Here is a 23,749-nt window from a genome sequence, read left to right on the forward strand (position 1 = left end):
ACACACAACTCAAGGCCCAGTCCTGGTGCCTCTCCTGCCACCCCAGCCCAGCCCGGCTTGGTCCAGTCTCCCTGCCTCCAGCCCCCAGGCAAAACAAGCACTCCTTACTTCTGCACTTTGAAAGGCCCGTCCTGCTCCTAGCCTCTAATGTGTATGTGTGATCCCCTGTTCTTTGGCTCTGGCCCCCTTCTTCCCTACCCTGCCCCATTACCTCCCCTCCCTGTGCTGGGAAAGGCTACCCCAGAAAGAAGTCCCTTCAGCACCACAGGAAGGGTGTTCCAGAGCAGGAAGGACCAGGACCAGGACCCTGCCCCGGGCTGCTATGGGGCCAATGGCCAGAGTCTCCCAGCTTCTCCCCTTCCTTCTGCCGTCATCTCTATCTTGATCTGTGTTTCCAATAAATCAATGTAGCCAATCCTAGGCCTTGTCTACACCTCTGTTAACCCAAAGGTCAGGGTTTAGAAGGGTCCTTAAAGTCACATGGAGCAGAGAATGGCCTAGTCTGGCATCTCCTGTACAGTCCTCCGTCCCTGGGCTCACAACAGTCTCAGATTTAGCCAGGGTTGTGCTAGGCCCCCACACAATATCATTGTATCCACACACCCTTATTGATTTTATCCACACCACCTTTCATGACACATCTTGCAGATGAAGAAACCAGAGCTCAGAGACACACAGTAACTGGGGCAGGACCCCACACCAAGTTCAGTGATAAGGTTGGGGTTTGAACTCATGTGCATCTCTGGTGCTCATTTCACCAAACCACAGCTGCCTCCCAGAAAACATTCCTGTGCACCCCTATAATGAAAATTAGATCCCCAGTCACTCAAAGCTTAGGGAAACATCACTCATTGCTTTGGTGAGGAAGATTCATGCCTCAGTAATTTATTAGAATTCTTTAAGAGATAAATACGTGAACATGATTTAAACTTTCAAAAAGCTTTAACACCGCGACTTATTTTTTAATGGAGTCCCTTTGAGGTTTGGAGAGCTGCCATAGGTGATAAATTACCTCAAAGACAGAAAACAACACATGGCAAAATGATGATGTGGCAGAGAGGTGAGCACCCAGACTCTGGGGCCGGACTGCCTGAGCCCAAAGCTGGGCTCTTTTCCTTCCTCGCTGAGAGAGCGTCAGTTTACTTTTGCTCTCTGTGCCTTAGGCTCCACATCTTTAGTGAGAACGACAAAAAGAGCACCCACCTCATAGGGTCGATGGGAGGATTACCAAATTTCATATATGTAAAACGCTTAGACAGTGTCTGACACAAAATAACCACAATATGCATTTATCGTTAGTACTATTCTTTTACAGAATGTAAAGTAGACATCCCTCTGGGGATAAGGGCCATGGCAGCCTCTCATTACACTTATATCTGTGATCAGAGATTGCAAGTACAGAGACAAATCTCCGTGTCTTCCAGAGCTATTGAGTTTCTTCATTCGGGAAATTGTTCTGCCCCTCCACCCGACCCCCACTCTGACACTGATGAGGATCTTACAGGTAGTGGGCGGGGCGGAGGGGGTAGGCAGAGATGGCCCCTCAGCCTCACTATGGGCCAAGGTGAGTACCTGAACATCTGTACAACAGGGCAAATCTCTAAACTTGCAGTCCCAGGCCCAGAAAACTGTAGCAGAAATGTTAATCCCCACCCACATCCCTTAGGGCAACAGAAATAATTATGAATACATATTGAGAGACCAGAAGAGAGTAGTCTGAAAAGAGAAAGGCTCTTTAAAAGAAAAAGATCAAACCCAGGTGTCCCAGCCACGAATGTGGCCCCTCCACTCTCCTGATGAAATTCTGAGCAGAAGAGGGCCTTGGGAGAGCTCCAGAGTATGCAATTGTCCTAACCAGTCTTCTGTCCTGTGACAGCACCCAGCTAAGAAGCAGGCCCTTTCAGGAGTACAGACCTGAGGCCCAGCAACTGCCATCCCCAAAGCCACCTACAACTCCATTTCTGAGGGACTCCTCATCTCTATCAACTGACCCCTCCCTCCCCATCTCGCTGGTCTCATCAGCCCAAGCGCAGAATGGTGAAGAAAATGGAACACTCCACCTGCTATGTGACCTTCAATAAGTCACCTCCCTGTCTGGGCCTCAACTTATCCACTAGTGAAATCAAATTTTTGGACTAGATGGCTGCCACGTTCTTTACCAAGTCAAAAAGCTCTATTATCCTTTAGGAGAGGTGTGACAGGACCAGGAGCTAGAGGGAAGAAGGGAGTCCAGGGGTCATGCAACTGTACTGTGTACATTCTGTCTTAATCTTCATTCTGCATAGCTCACTGTCTAGAGATAGCTGTCTGTGAGCGGAACAGTTTGATCACATCCAGGTTCATACATATCTCCAAGCATATGTGTGGGAATACATTTATGTATATGTGTGACTGCGAGGGTTTCTATATGTATACTCATGTGTGTGAATTTGTGTATGGGTGTGTATATAAACTGAAGAGAGGAGTTTTTTGGGTACATGTGAATATGAGTACAATATGGTTATAAGTGGACTCATGTACTGGTGAGGGGTTCCAGCTGAGAACTGGGCTAAGATAGGAGTGAGGATGGGCAGGTGCTGCGGGGTATCATACTGGGGAAGTGCCCTCTGACTAGGGAGACCTCGCTCTAACCCTTAGTGTTCCCTACCTACCCTCCTGCCCTACAATCACTCTACCTCTAGCCAAGGCAGAGGAAGGTCAACTGGCCTTAGACATTGTAGAGTATTCTTTAAAGGTGCTCAAACCCTTCCCAAGTGATCTATGAATTAATTGTAAGTGATATATTAATTATATTTATATAACTCTTACTATGTTTTAGGTACTTTACATATAATAATATATTTCATTCTGAAACAACCCTATCATATGTACTATTTTTATTTTACAGATAAACTGTGGTGTAGAGAGGTTAAGGAGAGGGGAAAAATAAAGGGATTAATGAATTTTTAAGAGTTAGATCTGGGAAGGTGGGACAGAAATAGGTGAAGAGTTTTGCCAAGGTAACAGCAAGATTAGGAACACTATCCGGGCCCTTCCTTCCTTACTCCAGGCTGGTCTAATTGATATATTGCAGCTGGAATAACTTCCAGAAGGATTGCATTTAGACACATCGAGACTCCCAAGAGGTTTCCACATAATAAAGGAAGAACAGGCCAAAAACATCCATGGACAGGGCAGAGCAACCAGGACCATAGAGACTCTATCCCTTCATATCTACTGTTTGGCAGGCCCTGGAGATGGATGATTAAAACCATCACTGCCCTTGAGGGGCTCAAATAGAGACGCTAACATGGCCAAGTTTAATCTGACATATTAAGTGCAATTAAGTGTGAGACAGGCATCAGGAGCCAACAAAGGGCTGACCCCTGTGGTCCCCTTCCACTGAGAAGCGATGACTCCACTGGTGACGATCCTCCTCCCCTTCAGAAGTCATTCCAGCTCACAAAGCTTAAAAATGGGTTGGTGAATGACTCTCCATAAATCATAAATGCACCAGGTAGTTCTCTCCCACCCCAGGCTGGAATGTGGCCTCTGTCCAGGGGTGCCACTCAGAGAATCAGTCCCCAGACCACAAACAGTGCTGGTGACCCACGTGGCCCTGGCCCAGCAAGAGACTCAAACCTGACTTCACAGCCCCTGGGATCTCCTGGACTGACATCAGGCTTGGGATTTGGAAAGGAAAAAATGTGGGCAACAACCAGTCCTCAGTGCTGTGGTCTGCAGAAGGCTCATGAGAAATCCTGCTTACAACTCCTGGGGGTATTTTCTTCTGCTCTTCCCACAAATAATCAGCACAGCAGGAGCTGGAAAAACCTGACCTTGAAAATTACAGAATGTCATTACCTCCCAGCAAAATGCAGGAAACACAGGGCCCCCTCCTCTGCAAGAAAAATCAGAGGAGGGGCTCTACTTTCGATGAGCTGCTTTGCACTGAGAATATTGGTAAGAATATTTATATAGTTGGTGTCCATTAGTGTGGATCAAATGGGGCTGATGCATAAGTCCAATGGGGCCATGTCCGATACCCTTCAGGTGAGTGGCAGCCTGCCTGTCAAGTTTCGGTCCCATTCCTCTTACATGAGATTGCTGTTTACCAAGGTAGGGGGCCTTTTAAATACCTGTTCTTCAGGCAGGGACCCAGGAAAACACAGCAGACACCCTGGCACTAGCCTACCTTAAAAGGTAAAGCCAGGGCCACTGGCCAATGACACACCTTAGCCCCACCCAGGGACATAGAAAGCAGGAACCATTGTTCCCCAGAAGTGTTGATGATGTAACCCTTTGTGCAATAGAAAAGAATGTGAGTTCAGTGAACGGAGGCTTCTCTCAGGGCTGTGTGGTAAGAAAAGAGCCCAGACACCCCATCTCCCAATTGGCCTGTCTTCTGTCCCCCAATGTCCAGTTGCCTTGTGAAAACTCAAACCAAACTGTACTATAGACCTGGGGTAGAGGCAGAGCTGGAACCTCTGGTTTGATTCCAAAGATAGGCTTTCCTCCACCATAATATGTTGTTCCCAGCCCACCATCAGATCACTCTTCTCATTAAACTAGAACTTGGGCTGGGGCCTGAACCACCCAATTGTGTTCATATCCCCCAGCCCCAATCTGCAAGGGCCATCTTCCCCAGGGCCTGTCCTCAAGTGTCTCTCCCTGCTTGGGCAGTAGAAGCCTTGCCCTCATTCTCATGCCACTGGTCTGTTTCCTTGTTTATGGCATGCCTCACCACCAGAAGTTCTTCTCCAGAGGGCCGTGAGTTCAGTGTTGTCTAGTACTCACCAGGCACTCTGCCTGATCCTAAGAGGCTATTCCATAAGTTTTTGTAGAGTGAGCGAGTGGGCGAATGAATGCCGTTCTCGGCTCTCTGTGAAGTGGAGCTAACTGTGGAACCCAGGCTAGGAGGGTTGCGTCTTGGTAGTAGCCCCCAACCCAAATCTGGCCAGCTTTGTCTGCATTCGGGGAATAGTCTGAAGAATCCAGGTACAAACAGCCCAGTGGCTCAGTCTACTGCAGAACTTTTTATTGCAAAGGAGGAGTCCAAGGAAAAGAGGGGCGTAGGCAATTCGAAGGGGCAAAACAGCATTCCAAGAGTTAATCCTCGGGGTGAGGGACAGGAAAGAGAGATGAAGTGAGGGCCAGCTCCATGGTAGGAGTGTTGAGACAAAGGGCCAAGTCTCTGGGGGCAAAAGCTAAGGTTCTTCGACTTCTGAACAAGGCAGGAAGGGTTCAACATCTGCGGGAGCCTCTGCAGCTGAAGTCTCCCACACAGCCTGGGAGGCCGCAGAGCGCGCAGCCGCCGCCAGGGGCGCTCATCTCCAGGGCGTCGGAGCCCGCTACCGGCTGCAGCAGGCGGGCAGGGCCGGAGGCTGAGATGGGCCTGCAGGTGGGAGGGCTGCCCAGGGCTGAGCGGAGAAGGGGTGTTGGAAGGAGGAATTCTCCTTTCTCCGCTCTGCCCCAGAAGACAGACTCCTGCTCCAGGGGACAATGCACAGACTCACCCCCCTATCAGGAAGCAGTCGTGCAAGCTCTCCCAAAGTAATAGATACACAGACTCCTTCCCTCAAAAAACAGTCTCAGAGAATCCCTCCCTCCCTGAGGTCAGACATAGAATCTCCCCACCCAAGAATAACAGTCTTGTCCACGAGGATAAACCCACAGAACTCCCTCCTACACCCCAGGCAAAACCAACAGAACCTCCCCCCAAAAAGAGACAACAGGACCCTCCCAACATACACACAGACTCACCTCTAGGAGAAGAAACAGCCTTCCCTCCCCCTCCCCCCACCTCACAAAGGGTGAGAGACACAGACGAAGCAGACTCCTCCTCTCTTGCCAAGAGGACACACAACAAGGGGGTGGGATTAGATTTGGCCCCTCCAACCCAAGTTACACCTGTTATTTACTTACTGCAGCTCCCTGCTCCCAATCCCAGGCCAAGCCTGCAGGGAGAAGGCGGAAGCAGGTGAGTGGATCTATCTCCTAAGTGTAATAATCTCCATGCTCCAAGACAAACCACTCCTAGCCCTCTCCAGGCAGGCAGAAAGCTTTCTGTGCTGCATGCTCACTGGTTCGCTCAAATCCTCACAACTCTTTTGAAGAAAGACTCTTTTTGGACCTTTAAGCTCAATCTTCACTGCCTTAAATTTAAATAACTCACTTTTATTGATGACTTCTTGGAGAAGGAAGGAGTCAAAAGAGCTACACTTTCTTCAGCCTAAACTTCTTGAAAGGGGAGACTGTGGGGGCAGGGACATTTTAAAGGAGACCATGGAGAAGTTAGTTCAATTATCTGAAGACTATTATTCAAGCTTCACTCAATCCCTTTCTACCTGTGTGTCCTTGAGGTGATCCTTTGCCTTCTCTGGTTTCCTCATCTGTGAAATGGAGAAATAGCATTTCTCCCAGGGTTTTTGTGGGTTTCAAGGAGAAAATAAATGTATCATGCCTGTTGCATGGTGGGTTCTTTCTCTCTCCCCTCAGCCTGGTGTCCCAGCTAGATGGAGCTGGCAGCCCTTGGGTCCTTACTGCTCTCTAACGTTAAAAGCCAGGACCTACCTGTTCCCATAAACCCTGACTTCCCCAGGCCCCGGGAAGACAGGCAGAACTGGGAAGAAGGCACTCCACACCGGGGACCTCATTCCCCCTGGCTGGCCCATGGTCTTTGCAGCTGTCATGGTGGACAAACTGGCCCCTGCTCTCTGAGGGCTAATGACTTCATGAGTTGCCTGAGCCCAGGTGCCATGATGCTCATTAGCTGAGACTGTTTGTCTAAAAGGTTGTTAAACGGTGGGGAAAAACTGGCTCCAGAAGAGCAAGTCCCTGAATAGCCAGGTCACCTTCCCCTCCGCCATCCCCAGAAGGTAAGACTCCAAGTGGTGACCTCCCTGAGCCCCTGCACTCCTCACTTGTAGGCATATCTGAAGCACTGCCCAGCCTTCACCTGCTCTCCTCGCTCTCCAGCAGCTTGCGGTAGGTGGCAATCTCAAAGTCCAGGCCCAGCTTGACGATCATGAGCTCCTGGTACTCCCGCAACTGCCGCACCATGTCCTGCTTGGCCTTCTGCAGGGCGGCCTCCAGCCAGGCTAGCTTGCCCTTGGCACTGTCTGAGGCACCCTCCTCCTGCAGAGCTGGTGCGTCCTTGGCTCCCTCTAGCTCACAGGGCTGGGAGCAAAGGGAAGACCATGGACAAAAGGACATCCTTGGCTCCCACGTCTCCCTCCCCAAGGATCCAGACCTTTCTCAGAAGCTGGAAGGCCAATGAGGATCACAGGTTATTGTGCTGAGTGAGCATACCTGTTCTGAAACATGCGTTCGTGTGTCTGCCCTGTTCCTAGGACGATGATTTGGGGCTAGCTATCTGGTTTGGCTGAGAAAGAGCCTTTCAGATCTAGTATGGTGATGCTTCTAATATGAGTTCAGATCCTAGAAGCATCAAAGGCTCCTTAGCACATAATGCTAATATTATTATTTATCCAGGAAACTAACAAGAAGGCTATCCTGTCCTCATAGGAGACTAGAATTTGTAGTTTTGGGAGGAAAAATAATAACAAGTGCTTGCCTTGGTGAAGTGTGCTCGATACTTAGAAAACCAGTGGGGGAACCAGAGCAGCTATGGGTGGTAGGAGAATGTACCTACTCCCTCATTCTGTCACCCCCTGAAACTGAACAGCTCGCCTTCCCTCCCAAAGTCATCACTTCCTGAAGAAGAGAGAATCCCCGTGAGTGTCCCTCAGAGCCCGAAACGCCTGTCAAAGAAAAGACCAGAAGTAGAACCCCTCCCTCTGTGGGATGGAGTGTGAGCTGGGAGGGACCGACAGAGAGGGAGGCTGGGAGAAAAGAGAGGAGACTGAGAGGTAGAGAGGTGGAAAGAACGAGCATTCATGTGGGAACCTCTCTTTTCTCAAGCCTAAGCCTGAGTTGCAAACACAAATGCCTACAGAAGCCTGGCCAGAGACATCAAAAGGTAAAGGCCAAATGTTAACTGTGTATCAATAGTATTCAGTTCCACAAAGAAATATGCATGCTCTCATTTTCCTGAAATCTCCAAGACCTCTTTCATGTTTCCAGCCTTTCCTTTCTCTATTCTGTATAGAAACATAGCCTCGACATCTTTTCTCTTTTACAGGGATAATAACAGCACCTTTGCTCTTCTACATGCTAAATGGCAAAAACCCTCTGCCTCTGTGTCAGAGGAATCAATCTGGAGTGGTGGGAGCTGCGGCACACAAAAGAGCACATCCTTGTGTGAAGATAGAGAAAACAGAGGCCTCTCTTCTCTAGCCAGATGTTGCCATATGGGATCATAGTTTAATATTGCCGGATCTGCACATTTTTAGAGAACCCAGAAAACTGGCTTTCTGGGTAAGATCTTGTAATTTCTGAAGATGAACTCAAATTTAATGCTATGTAGGATAAAAAAAAAAAACAGACATAAAAATGTACGTACACATAAAAACATTATACAAAGATACATATTCATACATATTTACCTTTATGTTAATCACTTATCTACATGCAATACAGGGAGCACTATACAAATGTCAGCATGATATACACATATAGCCGCACTCCTGTTTACTCAGACATTCACAGAGAAACTCTGTCTATCTTTTCCAAAGGAACTGGGGGTGTGCCTAGTCTAGTTGTCATAGATAACGGACACACCCCTATCTCACCACTCTTCCACCCCTGATTCCCACCCCTCACCTGACTCTTATCAGGGTCCACATCCACGGTCAGCTTCTGGATGGCCTGGTTAAGTCTGTTGAGCTCCTCCTTGCTGTGCCTCATGCTCTGCGTATGTCTCTGCACTGTCTCCTTGACCTCCTCGCACTGTGGGGTTAGGGCAACAGTGTAAGCAGGAGGATGGGAAGAAGAGGAGAGCAAACAAGAGCACTCAACTGAGGCCAGCAAGGCAGTTCCAGTGCCAGCCCCTCCGCCTGCTATCACAGGTAGATCATCTAACTTCTCTGGGCCTCTGTTTCTCCATCTGTAACTAGTCCAGTTAATGGGGATATTAATCTTTCCTATTCCTATTTCATTCTCCCAAGGACCCTTGGGAGAATGAAGTATGCTTGGCCGGCACAGTGGTGAGTGTTCTATCAGGCCCGGAGATGCCAAAGGTAGCATGAACTCAGGGACAGAGAGCAATGGGGCAGGGCAACGACCTGTTGAGTTGAGTCTTTGGACTGAGATCACATAGGGTTTATCCCAGGAATACGGGAAATTAAACTCTAGAAAATTGTTATACACCACTTATATTATCTAAATTAATACTAAAAGCATTTATAAAAATTCAACAATAATCCCTAAATTTTAAAAATACTTTTAAAATTTAAGAATGTGAATAAACTTCCTTAATTTAATGAATCTTATTAACGAGAGACAAAGATCCAGATTCCTGCTCCTTTCGCAAACCAAAACCGCTATGGGAAGGGCTATAGAAAGGGAAAAACACAGCGGGCCTTTGCTTCTCCTGCACCCTGTCTCCATGCACCAATGCATAAACAGGTGGGCACAGTAACTGGTACTGGCACAGTATCTTATACTCTTCAAGGTCTTTTAGTCCACCATCTCACTGGGGCCCACAACCACCTGTGAAGTAGTCCAGTTAAATGTTACTGTCTCCATTATCTTTTCCTGGACAAGCTGATGCTCATTACATCTACCAGGTAAAGAAGTAGGGGTCCAAATGTCCATGAGTGACCCTGCCAGTCCCAGTCAACAGCTGACCCGGATCAAATCTTAAGCCCGTGTTCTTTTCTCTACACCCTGAAGGACAGATACACACACACACACACACACACACACACACACACACACACACGCTCACCCTTCAACTCAAAGAATAGAAACTGTTCGGACCACCCCACTGCAAATTTCTTTCCAGGACAGGTGGGGTCTGGGGACACAGATATGAATAGACTGAAAAACATCATCTCCTACCAATTTCCACCTTATTCCCACTGCCCACCCTCTCTTGCTCCCATTCCCAAAAGCTGTAGATGCAGCAGACAAGCTTTTTTGCTTGTCCAGGTGGAGTATAAGACCCCTCATCTGGTGTAAGCCAATGAGCCATGTCGAAAGTCTCACCATAGTGAACTAAGCTGCAGTCTCCTCCAAGCCTCTGGTAGCACTAAGCCCAGCTCCAGCCCAAGTTACTCCCAGAATCCTCACCTCTGAAGACAAGGCCTCTCCTTCTGCGGGCTTTGTGACCTCACCTTATTACAATTGCAAAGTTCTGACGGAGGGGATTGGGTACCAGGGGCTGTTCTGTGAGGCCAGATGGGAAATAGAAGGTCTTAGACTGGAAGGAAGGAGACGGATGGAAAAGAAAAGGTAATTCGCCTGGGAAAAGTGTGCAGAGTTTGGGCTTCTGGAGTGGGCATTGGGGAGCTGCAACATGTGCTTGAGCAGGCCAGCCATCTGGTGTGAGGTATGATTTAGAGAGGTCTATTGATAGCAATGTAGAAGACAGACAGGAAGGAGAAAGACTGGGACAGACGATTCCAGTTTCAAGATAAAGTAGAAAATCTGGGATGATGACTCTAAACTAAAGAAGTAACCAGGGGACCAGAGAGCACAAGTTGCTGTGGACATTTTCTTTTTGTTTTATAAATTTCTCATATATGCAAAAGAGTATATGTAGCACACATTTAATGATTCAAATGTAACAGTAATGGAACAAATTCTTATGTGCCCACCAGTACCTTCAGAGGCCCACATGGTATCCTTCCTCATCACAGCATCCTCCATCCCTGACCCCATCGAATTTCCAGAGTCACCATTATTCTCATGATTTTCTTTATTATCTTAACATATATGAATGAACTCCTAAGCAATTGTTTATTTTTGCCTACCTTTACACTTTATATAAATAGAACTACACTATGTATTTCTATAACTTCCTTTTTCCTCAACATTCTGTTTGTGAGATTTATTCGTTTTATTTATTTTTCAGTGCTGCATAGTATTCTAATTGTGACTAATTCTCCATTTTCTCTTATGAGTATGCATATGTGTATTTTGTTTTTGTTATAACAAACAATGCTGCTATGAACTTTTTGAAACACATCTGATTATGTACTTTAGCAAAAGGTTCTTTAGGGTACTGGCTGTCAAACTTTTTTAAAACACAACTCAAAATAAGAAATATACTTTATATCATAAATCAATGCCTACATATATATTCATACACATAAACTGAAATGAGTAATTTTTCATTACTTACTCCTACTGTGTACAATGTACTCTGATCCTCAAAGCAATTACCTTAACAAGCTCTTCCATTTTCAATTTATGGCTTCATGTTTTCTCATAAATAGCATATTGATGTTATTATTTATTTAATAATATAAGGAAAATTAAATACCCATGAGCCCACTTATGATGCAAGAACCAAAACATTACCAATAATTTATATCTATCTACATACTACCTTGAATCTGTCATCATTCCCTTGCTTTGTTTTTTATTTTAATTTATCTTTTAGTTTTATGACAGGAAGCGCACCTGCCACACAAAGGAACAGCCACCCAGTCACTCATAATTCTAGCATTCTGGAGGACCCATCTCCCCACTCGCTTCTATCCCAGCCTTTTCCTTCCCATCTCTCTCTCTCTCTCTCTCTCTCTCTCTCTCTCTCTCTCTCTCTCTCTCTCACACACACACACACACACACACACACACACACACACACCAGGGCTTCTATTATCAAAATGGCCAAAAGTATTAGTCTAAGTATCCCAAGATCATGTGGAGAAGTTCTTTCTCATGCCTGGTTTCACCTTGTCAGAGATCAGAATCATCTCCCAAATGACAAACCTAGGAAACATTCTTTGGCTAACTCTGTTGTTGATCCATGCCCATCTGAAATTTACATTGCCCAAGAAACCTCAGCTGGCCGTAGGGGATAGAGAGAGAGAGAGAGAGAGAGAGAGAGAGATCGACTTATCAGGCTGGAAGTTCCAGACAGCAAGATCATCCCAGATCTTGTTCTGTTCTTATGTTCTGTTCTGATTTTTTATGTACATTTCTTGGGTCTTGTGTGCATGTATGCTCCCTCTGATAGGAAGTTGCAAGCCTTGTCCATTTCTCTCTGTGGGGACCCTGCCTGTCTAGACAGAGGTTAGATATAATAACAGTGCTATCAGATCAGGAGCCCCTGCCCTACATGCTTCTCTCTGCGTCTGCTTATGCCCTGAATGTGTGTCCATCTACTCTATCAGACTGAGAGCTCATCTAGACCACATCCCTTCTGCCTCTGACTCCCCTTCAGTGCTGAGTCCTTAGCATGGGTGGGGTTCAGGAAGTGTGTAAGGGTGTGGTTGGGGCTGGCCATGATGTAGCAGTGGCCAGACCAGGGTCTGCAGGCTGAGACACAGCTGAAAGCACGGCCAGAATTATATCTTTAAGTGGTCATACAGGAGCTGGATTTTCAGACTTCACTGAGATTGCTAAAGCAAGATAATCCACATGTCATGGTGACTCTAGGCTGAAGAGATGAAGCAAAAGGAAGAGAAGGATTCTGACCTCTCTCTCACTGCCCATTCCTTTTATAAACCCAGGCATCTGAGTCTGCCTTCCTCACCAGGCAGAGTGATCAATATGTTGTCTATGGATTTGGAGAATTTTCATCAGAGAGATTATGTAATTTTTCACCTAGATTGTAAGTGGCAGAGCTCATACTTAAACCCAGGTGTGTCTGATCCCAGAAACACTCTTGACCACTACACTACGGAAAATGAAGAATTGTATTTCTGAAATGGGCACACGGATGTTCGAGATGTTTCATAATAAAGGCTCGGGTTACCAAAAGTAGATGTGCACATACACACTTTTACACACACACTCCCTCAATATAGTATCCCTATATCCCTTTGGCTGGCACACCTGAGAGCATGGCCCTCTCCAGATCAAACACCTCTGATGCTCAGCTTGACATTCTAAACCCACCTGCCCGTCCACCATATCCACCATCTATTCTCAGCCTGCCTCCTTTCTCCCTGCCCTCATCCATCTCCTGTTTTTCAACTTAAGGGGACTGCCAGCTGCTTCTCTCACATTCTATAGCTTCCATTGTTGTGTACCTTTTTTTATACCATTCCCTCTCCCTCTCTCATCTCAGCACAACCAGTTCCTTACCACTTTTCAAGCCCAATAAAACTGTAATCCCCTTCAAGGATCCTGCACCGACCTCTGGCCCCAAACCCATGAGCTGGAGGCTCACTCTCTTGACAAGTCCTCCTGGCATGGTATTCCTATATTAGAGTCAGACACCCTGCAGTTTTGTATTAGGCCTTCTATGAATGCCTGCCATGCCTGGGGACCAGAGCCTCCCCCTTCACACTCCGAGCCTGGTTCCTGCTAGGTGCTCAAGCAGGTCTTTGCTACCTGTCTTAAATTGGCTCCTGGGGCCTACTTGGGGTAAAAAAGAAACCTGACAACCAAGACAGATCATTAGCCTTTCATCAATAGACTGGTGGATTGGAGATAAAAGGGACAAGGGAATGATTTCTAGATATCTGGCCAAGAATGGAGTAGCAAGCATAAGTACCAACCCTCTCTACAGAGAAATCTGTCCTCGATTGTTTCTGAACTCTCTCATGCTTCGGCTCATTTTTCTCCCTTGGATTCCAAGAATAATAAAGGAGACACCAGAGAGCATGCTTTCCTGAGGCTGGGTGAGGGACACTTTGGGTGACCACTATGCTCTAGCTGTCAAACCTTTCAGTTCCATACACTTCAGGTGTGTTCTTAGTGGGCACAACTCAGCCTGCAGCCCTCTGGTCTCTCTGAATTTTAGTGCACTTAATTTTCTATGAGAATACGGGCTGATTATTAACCACCTCATTGATGTGAAAGCACAGAAGATCCACTCTATCCACCCACCAAAACCCAGAAAGAGGTCCAAATAAGCATCATGTAAGTACTTCCATAAGTCTAATTTAAGTCCTCCATGCTTCGGAATAAGTACATTTCCTCTTGTGAGGAGATATCAAAGGAAGACTTCTCCAATACTCCATTCTCTGGAGAAATTTGAAGCAGGAATGCATAATCCCGAACCCATTAGTCACAGAACTGGTGCCCCCAGCTTCAGCTGGGAGTAGAAGCACAAAGCATAATGGAGCTGGGCTCTATCTTCTACAGAGGACAGAACTAAGGTTGGGCTGAAAGTCCTGTAAAACCAAAGGTGGAGCAAAATCAAGGCTGGACCAAAGGGATCCAGGCCCAGAAGAGCATTAGAAAGATGGCAAAGGGGACAGTGGGGCACTCCCTGAAAATGGGATGCCAGGCAGCCCCAAACTAGGCGCAGCTGCTGCTGATGATCTCTGGGTTTCAAGAATTTAATTACCCTTTGCACAAAAATAACTCATATTTAAAAGCAAAGGAAGCTAAGGATGATTTGCATGGTTCTCTTTAATAGTGGCTACAAGTTAATACTCTGGCTTCCTCTGCCCATAATTGGACACGTTATCAACTTCTATTATGATAGGTTTGGCCTTCTAGGTTTGGTGGCCTTGTCTAGGTATCATTCAAGGGGAAGGCTTTGGATCAGACAGATTTCTCTAAGAGCCCAAAGCCTAGCAGTGTGGGCTTCTGCCTTCCAGAGGAACTTAACTCTCACTCAGCTCCTAAAGACCCAGGCCTTGACAGGGGCTGGGAGCCGCCTTTTAGGTTCTAACTCTGCCCCTATATGGAGCCCGCTATGCATGACCTTAAGCAAGTCATTGGACCACTCTGAGTTCACCTTCCTAATCAGGTAAACTTAAAAAGGATGCCTGGTGGTTAGATGAGATAATGCATTGTAAAGACCTTACACACTGTAAGCACTCCATAAACGCAACTCAACTCCTTCCCCTCTCCCTAGCAGAGTAGAGAAGGGTACAGGCAGCCATTTCCTGGAGAGGAACGGGTAAGTGTGACACTTACAAGGAGAGGAGCTATGAGCTGAGTTCTGACAGAGAAGAGAAAGTTTTTGCCCAAAGGGAGGCCAGATAAATGGCAAATTAATAATAGAATAAGCAGAACAAACATACATTTAGGGAGCTCTTTAAGTGCTAGGTCGGGCGTTAAATGTATTCCCGTCCATTATTTCATTAAGTCCTCCTACCCACTCTCAAGATGGGTACTATTATCCCTATTTTGCAAATGAGGAAACTGAGGCCCAGAAAGTTTATTTACCGTCCAAGATCAAGACAAAAAAAAATGCAGGGCTGACTTCGGAGATGCTTGCCGTTCAACACATACACCCCACACGACGCGGAGATGCACAGATAACTGAGAGCAAGGCTTCCCAGCCTGCAGGATGTTTTCGCGAGGCTTGGGACCCAAGGAGCGGCCGGGTGTGCCCAGCTGCCTAGCCCGGGGACTGAGCCAGTGATCCAGTGCTACGCCGGCCAAGTCCCGCAGAGTGGCGTGGGGTGCCCGCCCCGACCCATAGCACAGGGCGGGCTGAGCTGACCAGGCACTTCCTGGCCCCATAAAGCGCGGGCGGGGGGCGAACGCCGTTTTATGGAGGCGGCCGGGCGGTCCGGCCCGCTTTGATTCCCGGTGGAACAAGGCGCGAGGGCCGACCTCCAAGCTCGTAAACGCACTGGCCGCGCGCAGCTTCTCCGGGCCTGCGATATAAGGCTCCGCACAGGCTTCGAGATTCAGCGCCCGTCACTGCTTACGCTGCCGCTGCCGAATCATGTCCTGTCTGTCCTCCCGCATCGGCGCCCCCTGCGGGGTCCGCGCCTTCAGCTGCGCCTCCGCCTGCGGGCCCCGGCCCGGCCGCTGCTGCATCACGGCCGCCCCCTACCGCGGCATCTCCTGCTACCGCGGCCTCACCGGGGGCTTTGGCAGCCAGAGCGTCTGCGGGGGCTTCCGCTCTGGCTCCTGTGGTCGCAGCTTCGGATACCGCTCGGGCGGCGTGTGCGGACCCAGCCCGCCCTGCATCACCACCGTGTCGGTCAACGAGAGCCTCCTCACGCCCCTCAACCTGGAGATCGACCCCAACGCTCAGTGCGTGAAGCATGAGGAGAAGGAGCAGATCAAGTGTCTCAACAGTAGGTTCGCCGCCTTCATCGACAAGGTGAGTGTCCTTGATCACACTCTTCCTGAACCTTCAATTCCTAGGCTGGGCACTGAAGTGGAGTCAGGGTTAGAAGAGATGTGGTCCAGGTGAGCTCTCAATCTGATGGAGGAGATGGACACACAGACAGGGCACAGGGCACAGACAGACACAGAGCGATAACTATAGGGCAGGGGCTCCTCATTTGGTAGCATTTTTATTATATACAACCTCTGTACAGATAGGCAGGGACCCCACAGACAAGGTGGGTGTCCTTGAGCACACCCTTTTCTGAGCCCAGAGGTCCTGGAAGGACCTGGAAATTCCCAGGTCAATCTCTCTAGAAATGAGGAATGGGGAGTGCTGATATTTTATGCGATAACATTAGGTGGTATTAAAGTATTCAATAACATTGAAATACCTGATGAGAAAATTCATCTCCTTTCAAGTATGTTTCAATCTTTTAGATTAAATGGAGAAAATATCATTGGATGCCAACATGTCTTTAACATTTCTCTAATATTTGCTACTCTGCTACCATTACAGAGAGCAAGCCTCAGGTTCAGAGCTGTCTGAGGCAAGTTTCGGCTACAACTTAATATTTTACGATTTCCTTTTATGAATGCAAAGTGATGTTGGTTTTACAACTATGGTGATAATATACAGTTACCCCTTTTATCCTATTTAAGTGAATCCATTTGTAGATAAATCATGAGTAAAATAATACAAGAGGATAACAAAATCCTGAAGTCAGCCTATGAAGGGTTCATATTTGAGAGTCGTTACCACACACACACACACACACCAACAGTCCAGCCCTTTGAGTGTACCCAGAAGAGAAAAAAGACAGGGATATAGGGCAAGAGGACTGCCCAAGTGACTACGGAGAGTGGGCAACAGACAGAGCAGGACTCCAAGCTCAGGCTCTCTCCATCTCTCCAGGCTCCTGGGGCTAGATCATCCAAAGCTTGGAGTCCAGCTACGCCTCTCCTCTCCAGCAGGAGCTAGTGCACCTCAGCAGACTCTGTACCCTGAGTGTGCTGGCATTCACACCTTGAAAAGGCGGCCAGGCATAGAGCACGGAAAAGCTCCTGGCAGTCTGGGCTCTACACCCAGCTTCTCCACTGATTTGCTGTGTGATGCAGAGCAGCAGCTTCCCCTCTCAGCCCTAGTGTTCTCCACACCAGAGCTGTGTGTCATGAGTACGAGAGCTGAAAGGAAAGATGAGAGCCAAGGCGGCCATGAGACTCACCACCACAGCTCAAGCCCTGTCAGCTAAGACCACCTGAAATGACTCCATATAATATCAGCGGTCCCAGTTTCCTATTTCTGGAAGTTCCAAACAGGGAATTCCCAGCCGCACTCATCGAGTTGGATGAAAAGATACCAGGGTGAAAGCCAAGGTAACATCTCAACTCCAGCAAGATATATGAGAAACAAAAAAACGAGGACAGGGACCTAGTCATGTTTGCTGATGTCCTTCCTGGCCAGCATAGTGTACATATTGTTGCCATTGCATCTCTCAAGTTCCAATAACTTGTGTACCTCACTTCCCTACAGTTCTCACCTTCCCTACTTTCTAGAACCTCTCCCCATTCACATTACCTGCCTGGCCTCCAGAGACATCTGAGTGTCCAACATAGGAGTTTTGGCCACCTAAGACCACACCCCACCCTCCCCTGTGCTTCCCCAGGCCCCAGTCATCCTACTTGGTGAGAGCCTGCCCTTCTGACTTCCCCAGTTAGGAAGCCCTTCCCACCTTGACCATCCAAACAATGGCTCACCCAGCCCCATTGTTTGGACATAAATAAACATGTCCAAACAAGTCCTCAGTGGCCAAAGAGGACATAGATAAACCTGGGGATGCTCATAGTGAAAGGCTTTCATCCTACTCTACCTCTCCCACCCTGCTTTATATTTATTTCTTCCAGGAAGCCTTCCTTGATTGTCACTACCCTCCACCTCTACCTGCCCCCCCAGCCCAACTGTAATTCAGCATAACCCGTATGCCCCCTCATTTTCTCACTCACCCAATCAAGCCCACCTGAACAGACAGACCTTCACTCAAGCCTGAAAAAGCAGCAATCATGAGGTAGTTGGAGCAATCATGAAATGAAGATACTACCGGTGCATCCTTAGGCCAGGAGAGCTCAGCAGGAGCCATGCTGTCTACCTGTTGCCTCTGCACACCTTGCTGCTAGTTCTGTCTTTACTGCCTCTATGCCTATGCTCCGAGAAGAGCTGGGGATATTGGCTCCTCCCCCTCAACTTTTCTCCCACTTCTACACCAGGTGCGCTTCCTGGAGCAGCAGAACAAGCTGCTGGAGACCAAGTGGCAGTTCTACCAGAACCGCAAGTGCTGTGAGAGCAACCTGGAGCCGCTGTTTGAGGGCTACCTCATGACGCTGAGGCGGGAGGCCGAGTGTGCGGAGGCCGACAGCGGGAGGCTGGCCACAGAGCTCAACCACGTGCAGGAGGTGATGGAGGGCTACAAGAAGAAGTGAGTGCATCAAAAAAAAAAAAGGTTTGGAGAAAGGAAATGGGATTAATTCAAAGCAGGGAAGATTTGGGTCAGACCACAAGGGGAAATTTCCGGAAAGAAGAAGACAGTGACAGAAAGCCTGTGGGGAAAGTTTTCCTTTTCTAGGATGGGAATTTAAAGATTGGAGAGAGTCTGAGCTGCTCCAACTACCTCATCATTATGTGTCAGTTTCATTGATTTACTAAACATTTGTTGAGCATCTACTCTATGTTCTAGGTGCTGTTTTGGCCCTGAGGTTGGGTAGGGGTAAAAAATGTGTGGAGGAGAGGAAAGAAGGATACCAGAACTAGAGCAGGGTTCCTGCCCCCCAGGGAGTTACAATTCAGAAACAGAGGGAAATGTGCAAGGCACCCCACCGGCCTACATCATGAATGAGGGTCCCTGAAACAGGAAAAGCAGTGAGTGGCATGGGTTGAATTGAGTCCCAAAAGGAAAAGGATGGACAAGGTCCCTTCTAGTCTAACATTTTTTGATTCTTTGACCACCTCCAAATGATCTAGTTCCTGAAATGTGTTTGTCTGGGCCTTCATTCTCTCTTTTTTTGCCTCTTCAAATCCCAGCCTATTGACATTCCAGTCACTGAACTTTGTATCCTTTGTCTCCAGGTATGAAGAGGAGGTAGCACTAAGAGCCACCGCCGAGAATGAATTTGTGGCCCTGAAGAAGGTGAGTGACCCCCGAATACTTGTCCCACAACTCAGAACTGAGGGCAGAGGCAGGAGGGAGCTCTTCATAATTCAGAGAGGCTGAATGACTCCCCAAAATCGCAAAGCCCAACCTCTCCTCTATTCCTTTTCTCAAATTCCCCAATGCTCCCTGGGTGACCTTAATGCCAGAGCACACTGCCTGCTTCGAGAAGGGCAATCTTCTCGCTGATCCGAGGTAACTCCCATCTGGCTGATGACTTCCCACTTCCTTTTGCCCTGTACCTGGCAGAGAGTAGGCACTCAACAATGATTTGTGAATGAAAGAGTACACGAATGCTACAAGATGGCTTCATCCTCAGGCTGGCAACAGGTGGGAAATGCTGGCATGAACAGTGCGGTTGTTCCTCACCTCTTAGACTTGACTCGGCACAAGTGCCATTATACACACTCTCGCCAGGTCCTTTCAACCACCTCTATATGAGGAAGGCAGGGGTTACTGTGAGGAGACTGAGGCACAGAAGTCAGGGTCTTGTCTTGGGTCACATTGGCTTAAAAGGGGCAGAGTTGATCCTTGAGACCTCTTCTCTGCCCACAGATCTAGATTTCTTTCCATATTCCAGAGCAGAGAATCGTGATATTCCAGAGCAGAGGCATCATCAGAATTGACCCATTTTACATTAGATCCTAAGTTTCAGTGAATTGTACGAGATGTGGATTCTAGAGGAATCATCCCTGTGGGTACCAGAGGAAGTGCCTGGAAACCACAGGGTCTCCCTCCTTTACCGAAACCTGCTCCTAATCTGTCTAACTATATAAAGGACTGCATCGACATCCTGATATCAGACCCTGGGATGAGAGGCTGAGGAGAGTCTCTAGGGAGTTTGCCCAGCCTGGTGGGCTACCTCTCCCTAGTGGGGAGAGCTCTGTATCATCTCCCCAAGGATGCTTCTGTCCCACCCTCTGCCCTTTAGGACGTGGACTGTGCCCACCTACGCAAATCAGACCTCGAGGCCAATGCGGAGGCCCTGACCCAGGAGATTGACTTCCTGCGGCGACTGTATGAGGAGGTGAGGGGCCACAGAGCAGTGGGGCAGCAAAGATGAATTAGACCTTGGAAACACTTGCCACCATTTGGCTTCTGAACCCCCTGCACTGGGGGAGTGCAGAGCAGAGTTGAGAGACCTAAGGCAGGTTTACTGTAGGAAAGCGAAGAAGTATAGCTTGGTGTCTCATCTGCCATGCCCCAGATAAGCTGGTGTCCCTGGTTGCTGTGTTGGCAATTATAAATTGAGAAATTTATTTATCACAAATTGATAAATTCTGGTCCTAGACCACAAGGATCCAGACAGGAGGCTCTGACTGAAATCGGGCAGTGGGCCTCAGACACTCTGAGTCTGAGGACCATTGAGAGGTCCTGGAGTTTAGGGGGAGATGTCACCTTGGAGGTTGAGGCTTCAGACAGTGAGGTTATGGAGGAAGCAGGGGAAGGGGACTGAGAAGGATCGTGAGAGAGTGGGCTGCTTAAAAGCAAGTGTTCTGGTTGAAGAAGCTCTTACCACTCCCCTGCCTCCACAGGAGATCCGTATCCTTCACGCCCACATCTCAGACACTTCGGTCATCGTCAAGATGGACAACAGTCGGGACCTGAACATGGACTGCATCGTTGCTGAGATCAAGGCTCAGTATGATGATGTTGCCAGCCGCAGCCGGGCCGAGGCAGAGTCCTGGTACCGCAGCAAGGTGAGTGACCAGCACCTGCTTCTCAACAACCCAGCAGGAGGGATACTAAAAGGGCTTTGGTGTTTGTCTAGGTGAATGAGCAAGTGAGGGGCAGGTAGCTCTCAGGATGAGGTGATATATGTGCAAGCTGTGAGGCTCAGGAGAATGACATATCTTGTGCCTTATAAGTGTCTCCCCATCCCACCAGTGTGAGGAGATGAAGGCCACGGTGATCCGGCACGGGGAGACCCTGCGCCGCACCAAGGAGGAGATCAACGAGCTGAACCGCATGATCCAGAGGCTGACTGCCGAAGTTGAGAATGCCAAGTGCCAGGTACAGGAGACTGACCTGCCCCTCAGTGTAGAAAAAGAAGGGGGCAAGCCTGCAGCAGGGAGATTCAAAGTTGACACCTTGTCAAAGTGTAGAAAAAGGAGCAAACATCAAGCATTAGGTGAATCTCCTCCATGAAAAACACTCTCCATTCCACTGAATGGGGGAGGGAGTTTGGGGTTTGGGGGAACAGTGTGGAGTAGAATGGAGTGACTGGGATTTTCTTGGTCTTGGGGGCAGAAAAGGTCAGAAGAAATACCTCGGGTATGAGGGGCAGGAAACAGGATTGTCAAACCAGCCCTGCCACTAGCTTACCACGTGATTTAGAGTAAACCACTTCACCTTTCTGGCCCATTGTTTTATATCAGTGACCACACATGCCCATATCCCAGAGGTTAATAATGAGTGAAGTAGGCTGTATTGAAGGTACTAGGGTGTGGTAAACTAGAAATTACAAAGGGCAGAGCTAATCGGATCCAACTGAGGTAGGTTCTATGGAAATGCAGGTCCAGTGGGGCTAGATCCTTAGATTTTACCAGAAGAGCCAGGAATCCGGACTTTCATGTTAAAATTCAAAAATTTTAAAAGATACTGTGCCAACATTCCCAGGAGCACTAATTTGCAACTCCTGACCTCACAAATGAGTGAGGCCCTTTTTTCCTCTGACAAATCAGTGGTCACTGGATGCCCGGCCTCTGACCTCAAATCCAGAGCTTTAGTAACCCTCCTCTGCCTCCCAGAACACCAAACTGGAGACTGCAGTGACCCAGGCTGAGCAGCAGGGCGAGACGGCCGTCAGCGACGCACGCTGCAAGCTGGCCGAGCTGGAGGCCGCCCTGCAGAAGGCCAAGCAGGACATGGCCTGCCTGCTCAGGGAGTACCAGGAGGTGATGAACTCCAAGCTGGGCCTGGACATCGAGATCGCCACCTACAGGCGCCTGCTGGAGGGCGAGGAGCAGAGGTAAGGACCACACCTGTGGGGAGCATGTCTCTCCAATCTCCTGGAACTGTGCTTAGAGCTAAGAGCTTGTTTGCATATTACTTGCATCTGATTTGCATCGGGATTACTTGAAGGAGAGAATATGCAAACTTTGCTCCCCCAACTAATTTTTGTCTCTTTGCTCTCCCCACAGGTTGTGTGAGGGCATTGGTGCTATAAATGTCTGTAAGTAATCTATCTATACTGTGGATTCTGAAATAAGGTTTTTGGGTTCCTGGTGAGCAGACTTTTCCTTAAAGGGCCAGATAGTAAATCTTTTAGGCTCGTAGGCCATGCAGTCTGTCTCAACCATTCAATTCTGTTGTCGTAATGTGAAAGCAGCCACATCCGCAAACAATACTCAACAAATAGATCTGGCTGGGGTTCAATAAAAGTTCATTTACAAATGCACAACCACAATTTAAAGACCCTAGAAGAACGGAGGGCAATGCAGCCGTGAATGATTATAACTTAAATAACTATTTTTGCCTATAGAGAGGGCCTGGGCTAAGTTTGTCAAGGATGCTTGAGGTTAGGCTGCAGAAAGGAGTGCCCAGATGTGAGGGTGTTTGTGGGGTGATGGAGGGAACTAGAAATAGAGGGGAGGAGCTCTGAGCAAGTGAAGGGGGCTCTGGTTGGCAGGCAGGGGCCGTCGACTACCACCTGGCACAGGAACTAAGCCCTGTCCTCTTCCTCCAGGTGTCAGCAGCTCCCGGGGCGGGGTTGTCTGCGGGGACCTCTGCGTGTCGGGATCCCGGCCTGTGACCGGCAGCGCCTGCAGCGCCCCCTGCAGTGGGAACCTGGCGGTGAGCACGGGAATGTGCGCGCCCTGCGGACAGAGCTGTGGCAGCAGCCGCTTGGTGCGATTTGCTTAGCGCCTTCCTCTTTGCGCAATTACCGATCCGCGAGCGCACCCGCCCCAACTCTAGCGGCCTGCCCGGACCTCAGAAAGTGTTTGGGCTTAAGACGGAAGGGCTTCGGGAACCAGCTGGCCTGACCCTGCCTACACTGCTGCCTTAATTTCTCGAATCACAGTCCTTCACCGCAACCCACTCCTCCGCTTGTCTCTTCACTTCTTCCAGGGAGGCGGAGCTCCCCGCTCCCTGTCTTGGCGGCTCTTCCCCATCCCTTAGAGTCTAAATGACTAGGTTTCCTCGCAACCCTGGGCAAACATCCAGTCCTGACTTGGGCTGCTGTGGAGGCTTGGACTCCCGTGTCTTCTAAGGGACTGGTTGGCTCTAGGGCCCCTCAGGCGTGGAGGTGCTGCTGGTGTTGTGCCTTCCCTACCCTCTAAACCAGCGCTCAGCGACTGAGGCTCTGTCTTCCCTGGAAAAACTTTGCGCAGCTGCTTGGTCTCCACGTTTTCAATAAAGCTCACAGGTCATATAAATCGCGCTGGAGACTCTGCCTACGCGCGCCTTTGTGTTACACGTGTGGACTTCCGACCCAGTTTTAACCTGGTCGGTCGTATGCGACAGAG

At 48.6% G+C, this 23,749-nt stretch overlaps 2 protein-coding genes across 2 annotated transcripts; one reads left to right on the plus strand and one right to left on the minus strand.

Annotated features, from left to right (window-relative positions):
* Positions 1-5,047: 5,047 nt before the first annotated feature.
* LOC107509771 (keratin, type II cuticular Hb1) lies at positions 5,048-10,117 on the minus strand. Its single transcript, XM_036235860.1, has 4 exons — positions 10,090-10,117; positions 8,704-8,829; positions 6,937-7,158; positions 5,048-5,499 (listed from the first exon to the last, which is right to left on the minus strand). Exons 1-4 carry the CDS (start codon positions 10,090-10,092, stop codon positions 5,224-5,226), a joined length of 627 nt encoding a protein of 208 aa, XP_036091753.1. The 5' UTR covers positions 10,093-10,117; the 3' UTR covers positions 5,048-5,223.
* Positions 10,118-15,496: 5,379 nt separating this feature from the next.
* On the plus strand, positions 15,497-23,669 carry LOC107509826 (keratin, type II cuticular Hb1). The gene is made up of 9 exons (XM_016142667.2): positions 15,497-16,072; positions 18,343-18,551; positions 19,199-19,259; positions 20,212-20,307; positions 20,816-20,980; positions 21,168-21,293; positions 22,031-22,251; positions 22,424-22,455; positions 22,969-23,669. Exons 1-9 carry the CDS (start codon positions 15,689-15,691, stop codon positions 23,142-23,144), a joined length of 1,470 nt encoding a protein of 489 aa, XP_015998153.2. The 5' UTR covers positions 15,497-15,688; the 3' UTR covers positions 23,145-23,669.
* Positions 23,670-23,749: the final 80 nt, after the last annotated feature.

Source organism: Rousettus aegyptiacus, unplaced genomic scaffold (assembly GCF_014176215.1).
Source record: "Rousettus aegyptiacus isolate mRouAeg1 unplaced genomic scaffold, mRouAeg1.p scaffold_m13_p_2, whole genome shotgun sequence".
Classification (NCBI taxonomy): Eukaryota; Metazoa; Chordata; class Mammalia; order Chiroptera; family Pteropodidae; genus Rousettus; species Rousettus aegyptiacus.